General features: G+C 34.1%; 1 protein-coding gene across 2 annotated transcripts in view; it reads right to left on the reverse strand.

Moving 5' to 3' along the window:
• Positions 1-14,174, reverse strand: part of LOC145293171 (uncharacterized) — a 132,135-nt gene that overhangs the window by 26,907 nt on the left and 91,054 nt on the right. For both annotated transcript variants that reach the window (XM_080139637.1, XM_080139636.1), the window contains one exon: positions 2,921-3,022. In XM_080139637.1, coding sequence (XP_079995763.1) covers positions 2,921-3,022 — 102 coding nt within the window. The remainder of the gene's footprint in view (positions 1-2,920; positions 3,023-14,174) is intronic.

The raw sequence follows: 14,174 nt of genomic DNA on the forward strand, positions 1-14,174 counted from the left end.
CACTGAATGGTTCAAAACGGCAACTGAAGCACATGTTCCCACACGGAAATTTTATAGCAAACGCCACTCTTCCCAATGCTTTACTTCTACTTGTACAGCTGCCATTGCTCAAAGGCAGCATGCATACAGCAGATTCAACCGACATAAGTTCAAACAGACAGAAGAATATAGAAGCCAGAAGTAACTTTAAAAAAGAAATAGCGACAGCAAAGACAGAATACATTGAAATCACCAGAAAACGCATTGAAGCACAGAAATTAGGGGCGCGTGATTTCTGGAAAATCTACAACGGTGTGATAATTCCCCCACTATCCAACAATCATGAGGTTGTTTGCTCAGCAACGGAGAAGGCTATACTGCTTCCCAATGGGTTTGCCTTAAACTCCACACTAGACCCTGCTAACCACCCCCTCCCTGAGTTTCCTTTGTGCCGCACTAGACGATCTCAAAATCACCCTCTCTCAGATGCAAAAAAAAAAAATCTTGACACTTCAAAAGCACGTGCATCTGATCTCATCCTGGCTGTGCTATTAAAAAGGTGCTCTGCTGAAGTAGCTCCAGTTCTTTCCAAACTTTACAACAAATGTCTTAATGAATCTGGCTTTCCTGACTACTGGAAAACTGCTTCTGTGGTACCAGTTTTCAAGAATTCTGCAAAAGAACTGACCCATTAAATTATCGCCCCATTAGCCTCCTCCCACTTTTCGCCAAAATATTTGAGCCCATAATTAACCAAGCTCTAGTCCATCACTTTACAGATGCAAAACTTCTGACCGACCAACAATATGGATTTAGGCAGCCTGTTCCATAGCAGATACCCAAACTGTAATCTCTGAACATATATACCATCCATTGGACAAAGCGGGGGAGGGCAGAGCGGTAGCTCTAGATATATCTAAGTCTTTTGACAGGGTGTGGCATGAGGGTATTCTCAGGAAAATCAGTTCATACGATATCACTGGATGAATACGTAACATAATTAAACCCTTCTTAGATAAGAGAAAAATTCAGGTTGTCCTTGACGGTCGTACATCTAAACAATATGATATAAATGCGGGAGTATCTCAGGGGTTTATCCTTGGACTTTTATTATTCTTGATATTCATAAATGACCTCCCTGAAAAAATTGTCTCTGAGATGAGTATATATGCTGATGACACCACTTTCTTTAAGAGACACTACAGGAAAACAAATGAACATATATCTAAGGAAATGGCAGAAACACTAGAGGATGACCTCCAATCTGTAGTGGAATGTGGGCAAAAATGGATGGTCACATTCAATACTGCCAAGACTAAGCTTTTTTCCTTCAATAACTACAAGAAACCTTCTCTACCACCAATAGCAATGGCCAAAGACTCTTTATCTAAAAGTATTTCTTTTAAACTCCTCGGCCTAACGTTCACAGGAAACATGAGTTGGAACAATTACATTGAGAACATTGCCAGGACCGCTGCGAAGAAGGTGGGTTCTCTCTACCGTGCTAGAAAGCTACTAACGACCGAAAGTATACTGTACCTATATAAGGCCATCATTCGTCCATGTATGGAGCATTGTTGTCACATTTGGGCTGGTGCATCTGCTACTAGTCTCTCGCTCCTAGACAAGGTTCAAAAGAGAGTCGCCAACCTGATAGGTCCTAAACTGTCATCTAAGCTTTATCAACGATATGCTGCATCCCTCTGCCTGTTCTACAAGTATTTTAACGGTAAATGCTCCAATGAACTGCAAGCACTTGTGCCTCCTCGATGTAAATACCCCTGACAAACCCGACAAGCAGCTAAATCCCACCCCTTCACAGTAGAGATCCCTAGATGTAAGAGAGACTTCTACTCCAGTAGTTTCTTCCCCAGAACTTCTAAACTTTGGAATTCCCCTCCAGGTTCCTGCTTCCCCAACTGTACTGACATGCAGAAGTTCAAGTCTAACATAAACCGACATTTTGCTGCCCAACTCCCTACATAATACCCCTGTAGCTTATGTCCCTGATAAGAGTTGATTAGATTGTGTCCCCTACATCAAAGTGGCAATTTGCCTTTTTTTGGGTGAAAATGTAATTTAAAAAAAAAAAAATAGTGGCATTTATAGTGGAACACTACATTACTTAAATTTTTTACTTTAACCAAATACAAATGAAAATCAATCGATGCATTTCTCAAGAATAATACAGAAATTTTTTTCCGTTTTTTTGTTCATTTTTTTTAAAGAAAACATGTTAAAAATATTGGGTATTCTTGTAAGTTTTGGATTTTTAAAATTGAAAACTAGAAATAAAACATTTGCATTAGAATAATTATTCATGAACAGTATTTTTGCAACTTGCTGCATAGTGATATTTGTATTATATAGATACTAGCAACGTTCCAAAAGTAATGCTTCTAATATTTTTATTCCACCCGAATGGATCAAATGGGATTGCAAATTACATTATGATGACTAGACTTAGAACAACAGCATATTCTTTTCATTGTTTTGATTCTCGAGTGTGGATCCGTTGATATCTTATATGCTTTTGTATAGAGTGATGTGGTTCTCGGTTGATTAACTGTGTCAGATATATACTCGAGAGTCAAAACAATGATAAAATATTCTGTTGTCATAGCCCTAATGATGATTGAACTTATGTATACACGGCCTGAAAGTTTCATCTTTTTGTTGCAGATATTGACAGTGTGAGACAACCCCTGTCATGGACGTGCGTCAGAAGCAAAGATGTGTCATTGAATTCCTGGCAAAGATGCATTTGGAATGGTGGTGACTATGTAGAAAAAAAAAATCCGGGGCACAAAAGGTCGCTTGTTTTAGTGATACCACTCCCGTCTTCTTGTAAATCTTCAACATTTTGAGTTAAAAAAAATAGGATGCTTTAGTTTTGAAACGACCCTCGAATATATATGCAAAATGAGATGGATAGACTTACGTTCGATAACAGTTCGTTCAACATCTTTTATTGTGAATGGTCGGTTCCGTGATGTGATTGCTCGGGCGTTTCTCTTTCCACCAGATCGGGGGCGGCCATTGGCTAAGAAAAAAAAAAAGAAATGTGAAATTAAAAAGAAAAATGAAAACAATAACGGAACTGATTTTCAAAGAATACACACATACATACAAAGATAGCTGCCTCCACTAAACTAGGATATTGATAACAGGAATAAGCATCCTGCAGATGTTATTTCAAAGACTTGAAATGTCTCTTCTACAATTTGCAATAATGCGTTTAAAACATTTTTTAAGACTAATGAGTCACTATTTACCAAGGCAAAAAGCTACTCGACGATAAGAGTTGATTAGATTGTCGACCAGACACCGAACATTTACATGAAAGGATTGCAAACGATGGCTGGAACTGACAGAACTTGATTACGTAAGAAGACGCTTTGTCAAGTATTTGTTGATGTTATTCATTTTTTCCGGTCATCTTTTCAAAACAAAAATCCAATACATTTTACGGACCGTTTCATTTGCAGAAGGACATCTGATATTTGCATGTCAATCATGAATCTTTCACTTATAGACTCTTCAGAAACTAAAGAAGTTCTTTTTCAGAATAAATACAGATTTAGAAAGTAACATAAAAATCATAAAAACAAATTCACATTTTCAATCAAGGTGAGACATGCTAACCAGAAAGAGCAGCCATTACTAAGTAGGTTAAAGAGTTTGAAAAACCACTGCACATATTTTTAATCGAAGTCAATATTCTCAGTTCTTTTTCCCTATAAGATTTAATTAATTCCTCAAGTGAGTTTATATCGAACAATATTCAGTAAGATCGCTTTAAATGAATGTTGAGAAAATATTTTAGGAATTTCATTTCCCCATAACCTGTCATATTTATAGTGTTTTAATAAAGAATGGTTACCATTTCGAGGAAATGCCAGTTCTTCCATTTTTTCTGATGTTACTAATGTCTTTAACCGCCTTTCGTTTATCTCTCGACTAGTGAAGCCAATGTTATGAAAGATAAGCGTTTCGGATATTTATTAAAAAGTGTGGATATATACCTGCGTGTCTAATCGAAATCAACAACTAAAGAAACTAAGAAGAGCGTTCCAAAAATAATGCCCCATATCTTCATTCTGCCCAAATGAATCAAATTACATTGAACTTATGAATTCATGACCTGAAAGTTTCATCTCTCTGTTGCAGATATTGAAAGTGTGGGACTCTAAGAAAGCAACCCCTGTCAAGGACGTGTGTCGGATGCAGAGATGCACCATTGAATTTCTCCATGCAGACAAAATTGAGCCGATCAATATTTATCGGGGCCTGTTGAACTTTTACGAAACCGATCTACTTAGTGACAACACAGTTAGGAGGTGAGCTCGTCGAATTTTAGTGGCGACAGAGATGTGAATTATAAAACGCGCTTCAGACGTCCACGTAGAGCAACCGCCCCATCTTTCTAAACGTTCCTTGTACAATTGCACTTTATATAAAAAATAGTAAATTATTTACTCATTGAAGTGAACATTTCATCTTATCTGTTTTAGTGATTTAGTAGCCAGTTAGTTGCTACAATACGAATGGGTAATGAGATTTAAGAACTGGTTTTGGAGACGAGGTTTAATCGAACACCATGAATTCGATCACCACTATTCATGAAAATAAAACACGCACAAAAAAGCAAAACCAAAACAAATAATTAAACTTTTGATAACGCTACATTAAAATTTTAATTTAATTGAACTTTTTTTCACCTTTTTTCAAAACGAGAATTTTTATACAAAATTTTCCGCTCATTGAAATGAAGAATGTAATTCTTTCTCTTTTCTTTAAGGAAGTTTGCATTGCAGATTATTGACATTTTTTGCTGTTACTACGAGAAAAAAAAGTATTGCTTTAAATTTCGCACAATCATCGCTGCTAGAATTGACAACGCAAAAAGAACCTTTTATTCATTTCTTTTCAATTCTATTTTTCAGCTAATCCGATGTGATCTAAAAAATAATGGCATTTGGCAACACGCCTGACATGAGATCGCAAAAAAAAAAAAAAAAAAAAAAGAAACCGTTTCTTTCTTATGAAAAATATTTAAATTCATTCTGTTGAATAAAAGAGATGACTGGAAAGATAAATCCCACTAGACGAGATGACTTCAAATTCAGTTTTCGCAACTTTATCATTCTTAGAAAAATGGAAAACTCGATTCTTGTCTGCAAATTATGTTCACTTTGTATCAAGATTAAATCGGAAAACGTATTGTCAATCAATACATATACAAGCATACATATACATAAGCATAGCATAATTCGGCACACACATATATTAATGCAAATATTAAAGAACACAAGAAGTTTGAAATATAAAATAAAATGTCCCATTTACTTCTATTTTCTCACAAGGGCAGAGTTTGCCACAAGGTTGATTTTTAATGTGAAGTAAATCTAGCTCCCCAGAAAAGAAACAATTTCGATTGGGACAAAAAAATGTTTAAATCCCAAATTCTACCAACACTTCTTTTACTGAATGAGGATAGACTAAGTATAGTATCAGAACAGATACTACACTTTGTTCCTGGCTAAATAAACCTGTGCTATTTAATGATATTTACCCAATAAAAATATGCACACTTATATAGATCTTTGTCATTTCACCTACCTAATTAGAAGCATCAAAAAACACTGTAACGGTTAGTAGCGCCGACATTCGTCTAGGTGGTCGAGTTTCGATCCTGGTTTAATGCAGTTGCTAGTCTATCAGCACCAAAGAGTTGTGATACAACGAAACTCTCTGTGGATAACTTTATATGTATTTACTAGCAAGGAGACCTGGCGTTGCCCAGCATTGAATGAGGGTCAATGGATGTTCCACACCATTCTTTTATTGAAAATCGATAAAATGCCCATTTTTCATCAAATCAATTGATTGCCTGCTCTAGTTGAGGATCCACTGCGTTTCACCGAGAGGAAACTTCACGTACCTTCCCACAGTGGCTCAGTCCATAATACATCGTAGTCTACATTGTTTTTATAAAATTAATTTTATATGATGGCTTGAATTCAAGTTTAAGTCAAGTATCATGGTTAATTTGTGGCCAAAATAGAAACATTCATTTCGAACGTGCTCCTGTCTTACTGTTGATTTTATAAAAATATTTCTATACAATTAAAGTTTAAAATGTAAAAGTCAAGTATCATGGTTCAATTGTGTTATAGACAGAAATATTCATTTTGTATGCGCCCCTGTCATATCAAAGACCCTACTGTTGATTTTATATGCCAGCTCCTTCTGCTTGTGTGGTAATAAAACTACTCAAATTCACTTGCGGTGTTAGACTTTATAAGGTGTTAACTTTGTTCGAAATCATTCTTCATTAATCGGATTTTTTGATTATCGATTAACGATTTTCGATACTTATCAGAAGTATTCCTATCTAAAAACACTTCCAACCATATAAAGTATATTTGTGTTAAATTTCATAAAAATCGGCTCGGCCATTTCGGAGTTCATAAGGAACTCTCTCTCTATCTCTCACTTTCACACACACACACACACTCACACACAGACAAAGTGCCTTTCATATACAAGTAGATAGATATATGTAGGCACAAGCATATATAGTTTAAGCTCATATTCAAATATATTCGGTAAAAATACATTTCCGACGATCATATATATCGTGAAACTGCAGCAAAGTGTTAACATATGCTTCTCTCTTATATATATATATATGATGATTGCAACGTCTTGTCAGACGAGTGCCACTCCCTCAGACACTTAAAATCACCGAGCCCAAATGTCTGAGGGAGTATCTATACACATATGATGTTACAGAGTCTTAGCTTTGTACGAAGCTCAGTCTCTCTCTCGGTTCAAAATGTTGAGATCCAGCAACAAGCAAGAGCAAGATAGCCAGCAACAAATTAAACTGCAGACCAGCTTAATGTGGGTACTGGTCTTCCGCTTTATGGTTTTTTAAATCAGAGATTTGCTTCTCCTAGAAAGGTTGCCTTCACCAACCCAATACACATATACACACACACAAATATACACGGTGCTAGTTAGCCATTGACCCAGAAAAAGAGTTAATTCGCCCTTTGGAAGGTCTTGTTTTTAATCCTTCAGGGAGACTAGCCGCCCTCCTTACCAAACAAGTCGGGTGGGGGAACCAGTTTAGTCGCCGGTGACCCGACCATGAGGCAGGTAGTACTGGGTTACATGGTACCAGTAGCATATGACATGACCTGACATATATATATATATATATATATATATATATATATATATATATATATATATATATATATTTGTTAAAACTGGTAATTAGTAAAAACCTGAAGAGGGTGCTCAATACTATTGCAGAGCAAATATGTGTTTTATTTTTTATTACCGTTTTATTTGTTTGGTTACATATGTTTTGGACGTTGGACCATGTTTATGATCCAACAGCCTTGTCAGGCCTTACAGAAATGGTTGTTAGTATAAGGAAGAGTTGTTTTAAGTACCTCCGATGGTCGTTCTAAAAGTAACGACGGGTACTTTTGCTAGTATATATATATATATATTTATATATATATATATATTTATATATATATATATATATAGATTTATATATATATATATAAATGTAATTCTTGGTTCGTTATAAGCGAATAAAACCATATTTCTACGCTACCAATTTATTTGAAATTTTCAGACAACCCATCTTTAGAGTCGAGGGATGTTTTTATGTTATTAAAATGAATTTACCTCGCGAATTATTAAAATATTAAATAAAATAAATATATTTTCGTAACCGTTAGTGCGAACCTGCTTTGTTGATAAAACTGAACTTCCGGTTCGATTCATTTCACAGCCACGAATTGACGAAACGAAGTAGATTTCATTTTCTGTTTACTCGATAAGTAAAAAAAAAAACAAAAAAAAACATAATTCATTTGTTTATCTTCCAAATTTTTTAATTTAAACATTTTTTCTTTAAAAGGCAAAAATAAAAAGTTTGTCGCTTGCTTTTTGAGTTTTTTTTTTTTCTTTTCAATATAAGATTGGTTGGTAAAAGTACAGTTTTTTTACGGATTTGTAACTTGCTTAAATAATGCAAAGAGTGGTCCGCGCTATTTTTTAAATCGTATTTCCAGGTTTAATTAAAGTTTTATTATATGTTTTTTTTATTCAATTGTAAGGTTAAAATACAGATTAGGTACAAAAGACCCTCCCCTCCCCATGTTAAGAATGGCTTTTTAATAATAACGTTACTATTTCAACATGGATTACCCTCTGCATGAGTACTGTACAATTTAATTAACAAAACATGGTACTTATGCAGAGAAAGTACCATAATAATATAATAATAGAATAATAACGTTATTTGGAAAGCCATTCTTAACATGGGGAGGACGTTTTGTTACTATTCTATACTTTCACATAACAATTTAATAAACAAAAGATGGCACTTATACAGAGAAGGTACCGTGCTGAAATAACACTATTAAGAAAGCCATTCTTAACATGGAAAAGGGAGAGTGTTCTGTAACTATTTTATATTTTCACCTAACAATTTAATAAACAAAAGATAGTACTTATGCAGAGAAGATACCGTGCTGAAATAATACCGTTATTTAGAAAGCTATTCTTAATATGAGGAGGGAGTTTGGCATCTATTCTATACTTTCACCTAACATATTAATAAACAAAAATAAATAGTACGTATGCATAGAAAATACCGCGCTGAAATAATGTTATTTAGAAAGACATTCTTAACATGGGGATGGTATTTTGTAACAATTCTGTCCTTTCACCTAACAATTTAAAAACAAAACATGGTACTTATGCAGAGAAGCTACCCCGTTGAAATAATAACGTTATTATTTAGAAAGCCATTCTTAACATGGGGATAGGGGTGTTTTGTAACTATTCTGGACTTTCACCTAACAATTTAAAAACAAAACATGGTACTTATGCAGAGAAGCTACCCCGCTGAAATAATAACGTTATTATTTAGAAAGCCATTCTTAACATGGGGATAGGGGTGTTTTGTAACTATTCTGGACTTTCACCTAACAATTTAATAAACAAAAGTTAAACTTAAGCAGACAAGGAACAGTACTGAATCATTAACATTATTTAGAAAGCCATTCTTAACATGGGGAGGGAGGATGTTTTCTAACTATTCTGTACTTTCGGTGCTAATGCAGAGAGTGATCTGCGCTATGTTTTAAATCGCATTTCCACGTTTAATTAAAGTTTTATGATATGTTTTTTATTCAATAGTAAGGTTAAAGTACAGAATAGGTACAAACCCCCTCCCCATGTTAAGAATGGCTTTTTAAATAATAACGTTATTATTTCAGCACGGATCACTCTCTGCATGAATACCGATTAATGTTTTATTCTTTGCTTTTTTTTACCGTATTTTTTGTTTTTTTTTCAAGAAAACCTTTTTTAACAAAAATTGAAAGTACACGTTTTTTCTTTTTTTTACAGAAGTTGTTTTTACATAAGAAAATCTGAATGCTTTTTCTTTATTAAAGAAATTGGGTACTCGTGCACTTATTGATCCGTGCTGAAATAATAACGTTATTATTTAAGTAGCCATTCTTTACATGGGGAGAAGAGGGTGTTTTATAACTATTCTGGACTTTCACCTGACAATTTAATAAACAAAAATTAAACTTAAGCAGACAAGGAACAGTACTGAAGCATTAACATTATTTAGAAAGCCATTCTTAACATGGGGAGGGAGGATGTTTTCTAACTAATCCGTACTTTCGGTGCTAATGCAGAGAGTGATCCGCGTTATTTTTTAAATCGTATTTCCACGTTTAATTAAAGTTTTATGATATGTTTTTTATTCAATTGTAAGGTTAAAGTACAGATTAGGTACAAACCCACTCCCCTCCCCATGTTAAGAATGGCTTTTTAAATAATAACGTTATTATTTCAGCACGGATCACTCTCTGCATGAATACCGATTAACGTTTTGTTCTTTGCTTTTTTTACCGCATTTTTTTTGTTTTTTTCAAGAAAACCTTTTTTAACAAAGATTGAAAGTACACGTTTTTTCTTTTTTTTACAGAAGTTGTTTTTATGAGAAAATATGAATGCTTTTAAAGAAATTGGGTACTCGTGCACTTATTGATCCATGCTGAAATAATAACGTTATTATTTAAAAAGCCATTCTTAACATTGGGAGAAGAGGGTGTTTTGCACCTATTCTGTACTTTAACCTTACAATTGAATGAAAAAACGGTAAATTTTTAGATTAGGTCCACCTCCACAATTTTCTTTTAAATGACGAATTTTGTAGGTTTTCGACTATGCTGAATACGGAAATCGCATTGAAATTTTGCAGAAATAATTAGTTATCGAGATATTACAAATTTGTATAATGCATTGTAATCTCTGGCAGCCATCTTTTTTACACGCTTGCGCGCGTCATAAACAAATCTACGCGCGTAACAAAGATGGGCGCCAAAGAATACAATGCATAAAACAACTATCTATATCTCGATAACTACTTATTTCTGCAAAATTTCAATGCGATTTCTGTATTCAGCATAGTTGGAAACCTCTAAAAGTCGTCATTTAAAAGAAAATTGTGGAGGTGGACCTAATCTAAAAAAATACCAAAAAAATATAAAACTTTAATTAAGCTTGGAAATACGATTTAAAAAAATAGCGCAGATCAGTAAGTGCATTAGCACCCATTAATCGACTCACGGGACCTTATTGCCAAATAAGGTCCGGCTACAATGTTTAACGTGCCGTTCACATTGTTTTTTTGTTTTTTTTTGAAGTTAAATTCAACTTTCACAATACCTTTTTATTTTCTTATAATTACACAATATCTTTTTTTAATAATAAATTGTTAGTTAAAAAAGCACAGAATAGTTACAAAACACCATCCCCTCTCTATGGTAAGAATGGCTGAAAAAAATATTAGGTACTCATGTAGAGAGTGATCCGTGCTGAAATAATAACGCTATTATTTAAAAAGCCATTCTTAACATAGGGAGGGGGAGGGTGTTTTGTATCTATTCTGTACTTTAACCTTACAATTGAATAAAAAAACATATCATAAAATTTTAATTAAACTTGGAAATTCGATTTAAAAAATAGCGCGGATTAGTAAGTTCATTAGCACCCGAAATTGTTAGGTGAAATACAGAAAAGTTTCTACCAAGAAAACCATTATTTATTTTTTTTGCTGTTCTTACCAAGGGGAGGAGATGATGTTTTGTCACTATTCTGTGCTTTCAACTAACAATTTATTAAAAAAACAATAGGTAAATTTTCACATTAGGTCCACCTCCACAATTTTTAACATGGGTAGGTTGGGGGTGTTTATTCTGAAAGCCGTTCTTAACATGGGGAGAATGGTCGTATTTATTCCAAAAGCCGTTTTTAAAAGACGAAAGACAGGTAAAAGGTTAAAACATGTGGTTAGGCATGGGTGTTGTTTATTCCGAAAGCCGTTCTTAATATGGGGAGGTTGGGAGTGTTTATCCATGGCCGTCAGTGAATTATAGTGCCTAGTACAGGTCTTTATATCTCGAAAACTAATGACCTCTGCAAATTTTAAATGAGATTTTCTTATTCAGCATAGTCGAAAATTGTGGAGGTGGACCTAATGTAAAAAAAATACCCTTCCCCCAAAAAGATATTGTGAAATTTAAATTTAAGCACGGTAACAAAAATAAGATTAGACAGAAAAATACACCTTTGGGTTTGTACTTGCACAAAGACTTGAAAAAGTTGTCAACAAAAACAAATATATAACAAGTAAATATTTTCAAAGGCAAGATAAGTTACTTTTCTACCTAATTGGATAATTTTTAGTGTTTTTATTGGGTTTGTACTACTGTACATATAGATTCGAAAAAGTTGTTAAAAAATAAATGTATAACAAATATTATCAAAGGCAAGATATGTTACTTTATTACCGAAATGGATAATTTTTTTTTTGTTTTTTTAATGCAAAATTTTTATTCGGCTCAAAAAACACAGCGTTTACTGTTATATTTGAAAATTACAAATGGCGGCAGACTGTGTTAACACATTAGGTTTGGGAAAATGAGTTAAAACTAAAAAAAAACTATACAAAATACTGTTAAAAACCACTGAATACATGTCTGCCTATGTCACAGTAACATATATTGAGTGAGTTCCTGACAGTATTTTGTATAGTTTTTTTTAGTTTTAACTTATTTTCCCAAAGTTAATGTGTTCAACAGTCTGCCACCATTTGTATTTTTCAAATATACAGATAAACACTACATGTTTTCAAACCGATTAAACATGTTACACCAAATAAAAACACTAAAATCTTATCCAGTCAGGTAGAAAAGTAACTTATCTTGCCTTTGATAACATTTATTTGTTATATTTATTTTTTAACAACTTTTTCGTTTCTGTGTTTAGTAATACAAACCCGTTTTATTTACTATAACGTTTAGTCGGCTCGAAGAACAGTGTTTATCAGTGTATTTGAAAAATACAAACGGTGATGGACACTGTTGATGATGTTAAGTTTGAGAAAATGATTTAAAACTAAAAAACTATACAAAATACTATCAGAAACCCACCGAATATGTCAGCCTATGTCACAATAACATATAATCAGTAGGTGTCTGACATTGTTTTGTATAGTTTTTAGCTGATTTTCCCAAACTTAACGTATTCAACAGAGTCTGCGACCATTCGTCTTTTTCAAATACATAGATAAACACTGCGTTTTTGAGCCGATCAAACATTTTACATTAAATAAAAACACTAAAAAATTATCCAGTTAGATAGAAACGTCATTTACCTTACCTTTGCTTTCATTTATTCGTTTTTGAACAACTTTTTCGAATCTGTGTATAGTAAACCCCCCTTATCCCTTACCCAAATATTAATTAAAAACTCACATTTTTGAATACAATAAAAAAGAAAACTATTTCAATGGTTTAGCAACTTTCGGCTTAATCCACTGAATGTTAGTCGAGCCCAAGCCATGATTGATGGTAACTCCCGAAGATCCGGATCCAATTCTGCAAGAGTACCATATTTTTTTTCATTTTCGCCTTTTTTTTTTTTACTTTTTGGAGTGGATTGCTGTACTAAGAATATAAGAAACATGCATTTTCTCTTTTTATTAGAATTTTCCATTACACGAAATTAAGCCACAGCAACGCGTGGCAGGGTACAGCTAGTATATATATATATATATATATATAAATACTCATAACTGTGAGAATGGAAATTGTGACAGGAGCAAAGTTTTTATATTTATACTTGTCTACAGTGCCCGATGCCTTTTCAAACAGAGCTTTATAATACTTGAAAAGGATCATGTGTTTTTAAATATGAAATTAGCACAGTTAAATGTGCTCATGTTAACTAAATAAAAGAATACTTAAAAAAAACAAAACAATTCTGCCACTATGGTTAAGTATATCGATTCAGAAAAAAGTATGGATCAGAATTTCGTAAACTTTTCATTGAGAATAGGAACACATGACCCTAACAGAAAACATCGACTTTATCAGTACCTAACTGCATAGGAGTGAAATGTGAGGACACCGACTGAACACCTTCTATACGCGATGTCTCAATACCCTCTTCAGCATAAGCCTGAAATCACACCTGCTACTGTAGCATCTTGCAACGCGCCCAGCTCCATACTGTGTCCTCAATATTGAATCATAGTCAATGGCTATGCCTGATCTGCAGCGAGAGGTTATTATTATTATTATTATTATTATTATTGGCTCATAAGGAGCTTTCACACAGGTCTTCAGAGACCTTTCCCTGAAAACAGCCTGAGGTGTTCACTGGAAGCTGAGTGACAACAAGTCTCCCCAGGTTTCCAGTACTCTCCACCTCTTTCGATAACATTTCATTATTATCGCAACTGTTGCTTGCCATTGATTTCTCGTTGGCAGCAGCTATTGGTCTTTGCTGGAATTTGAGTGGCAATAAGCCTCCCCAAGGTCCCAGTTCTGTTCACACTTATTCAGCTGAGGTCTGGTTAGTTAATCGGTCTTTCCTTCCTCCTCGACTATTTGGTTATTTGGTCTCGCTTTTTTTGGGGGGGGGCGGTGATGTGGCAATGGGGGTAGGGTTGGGTTAGAGAGCTTATAGATATGCGGTTTCAGTGTTCTTGGTTCCATGTAGTGTTTCATGTTTTGCCTTTGCAGCAGTTTGTCTGGCCCGCACTTGTTGCTTCTTTGTGTTAGTTTCCACATTCA

This window comes from Euprymna scolopes, chromosome 14 (genome assembly GCF_053919585.1).
Source record: "Euprymna scolopes isolate OS-2025 chromosome 14, ASM5391958v1, whole genome shotgun sequence".
Lineage (NCBI taxonomy): Eukaryota > Metazoa > Mollusca > Cephalopoda > Sepiida > Sepiolidae > Euprymna > Euprymna scolopes.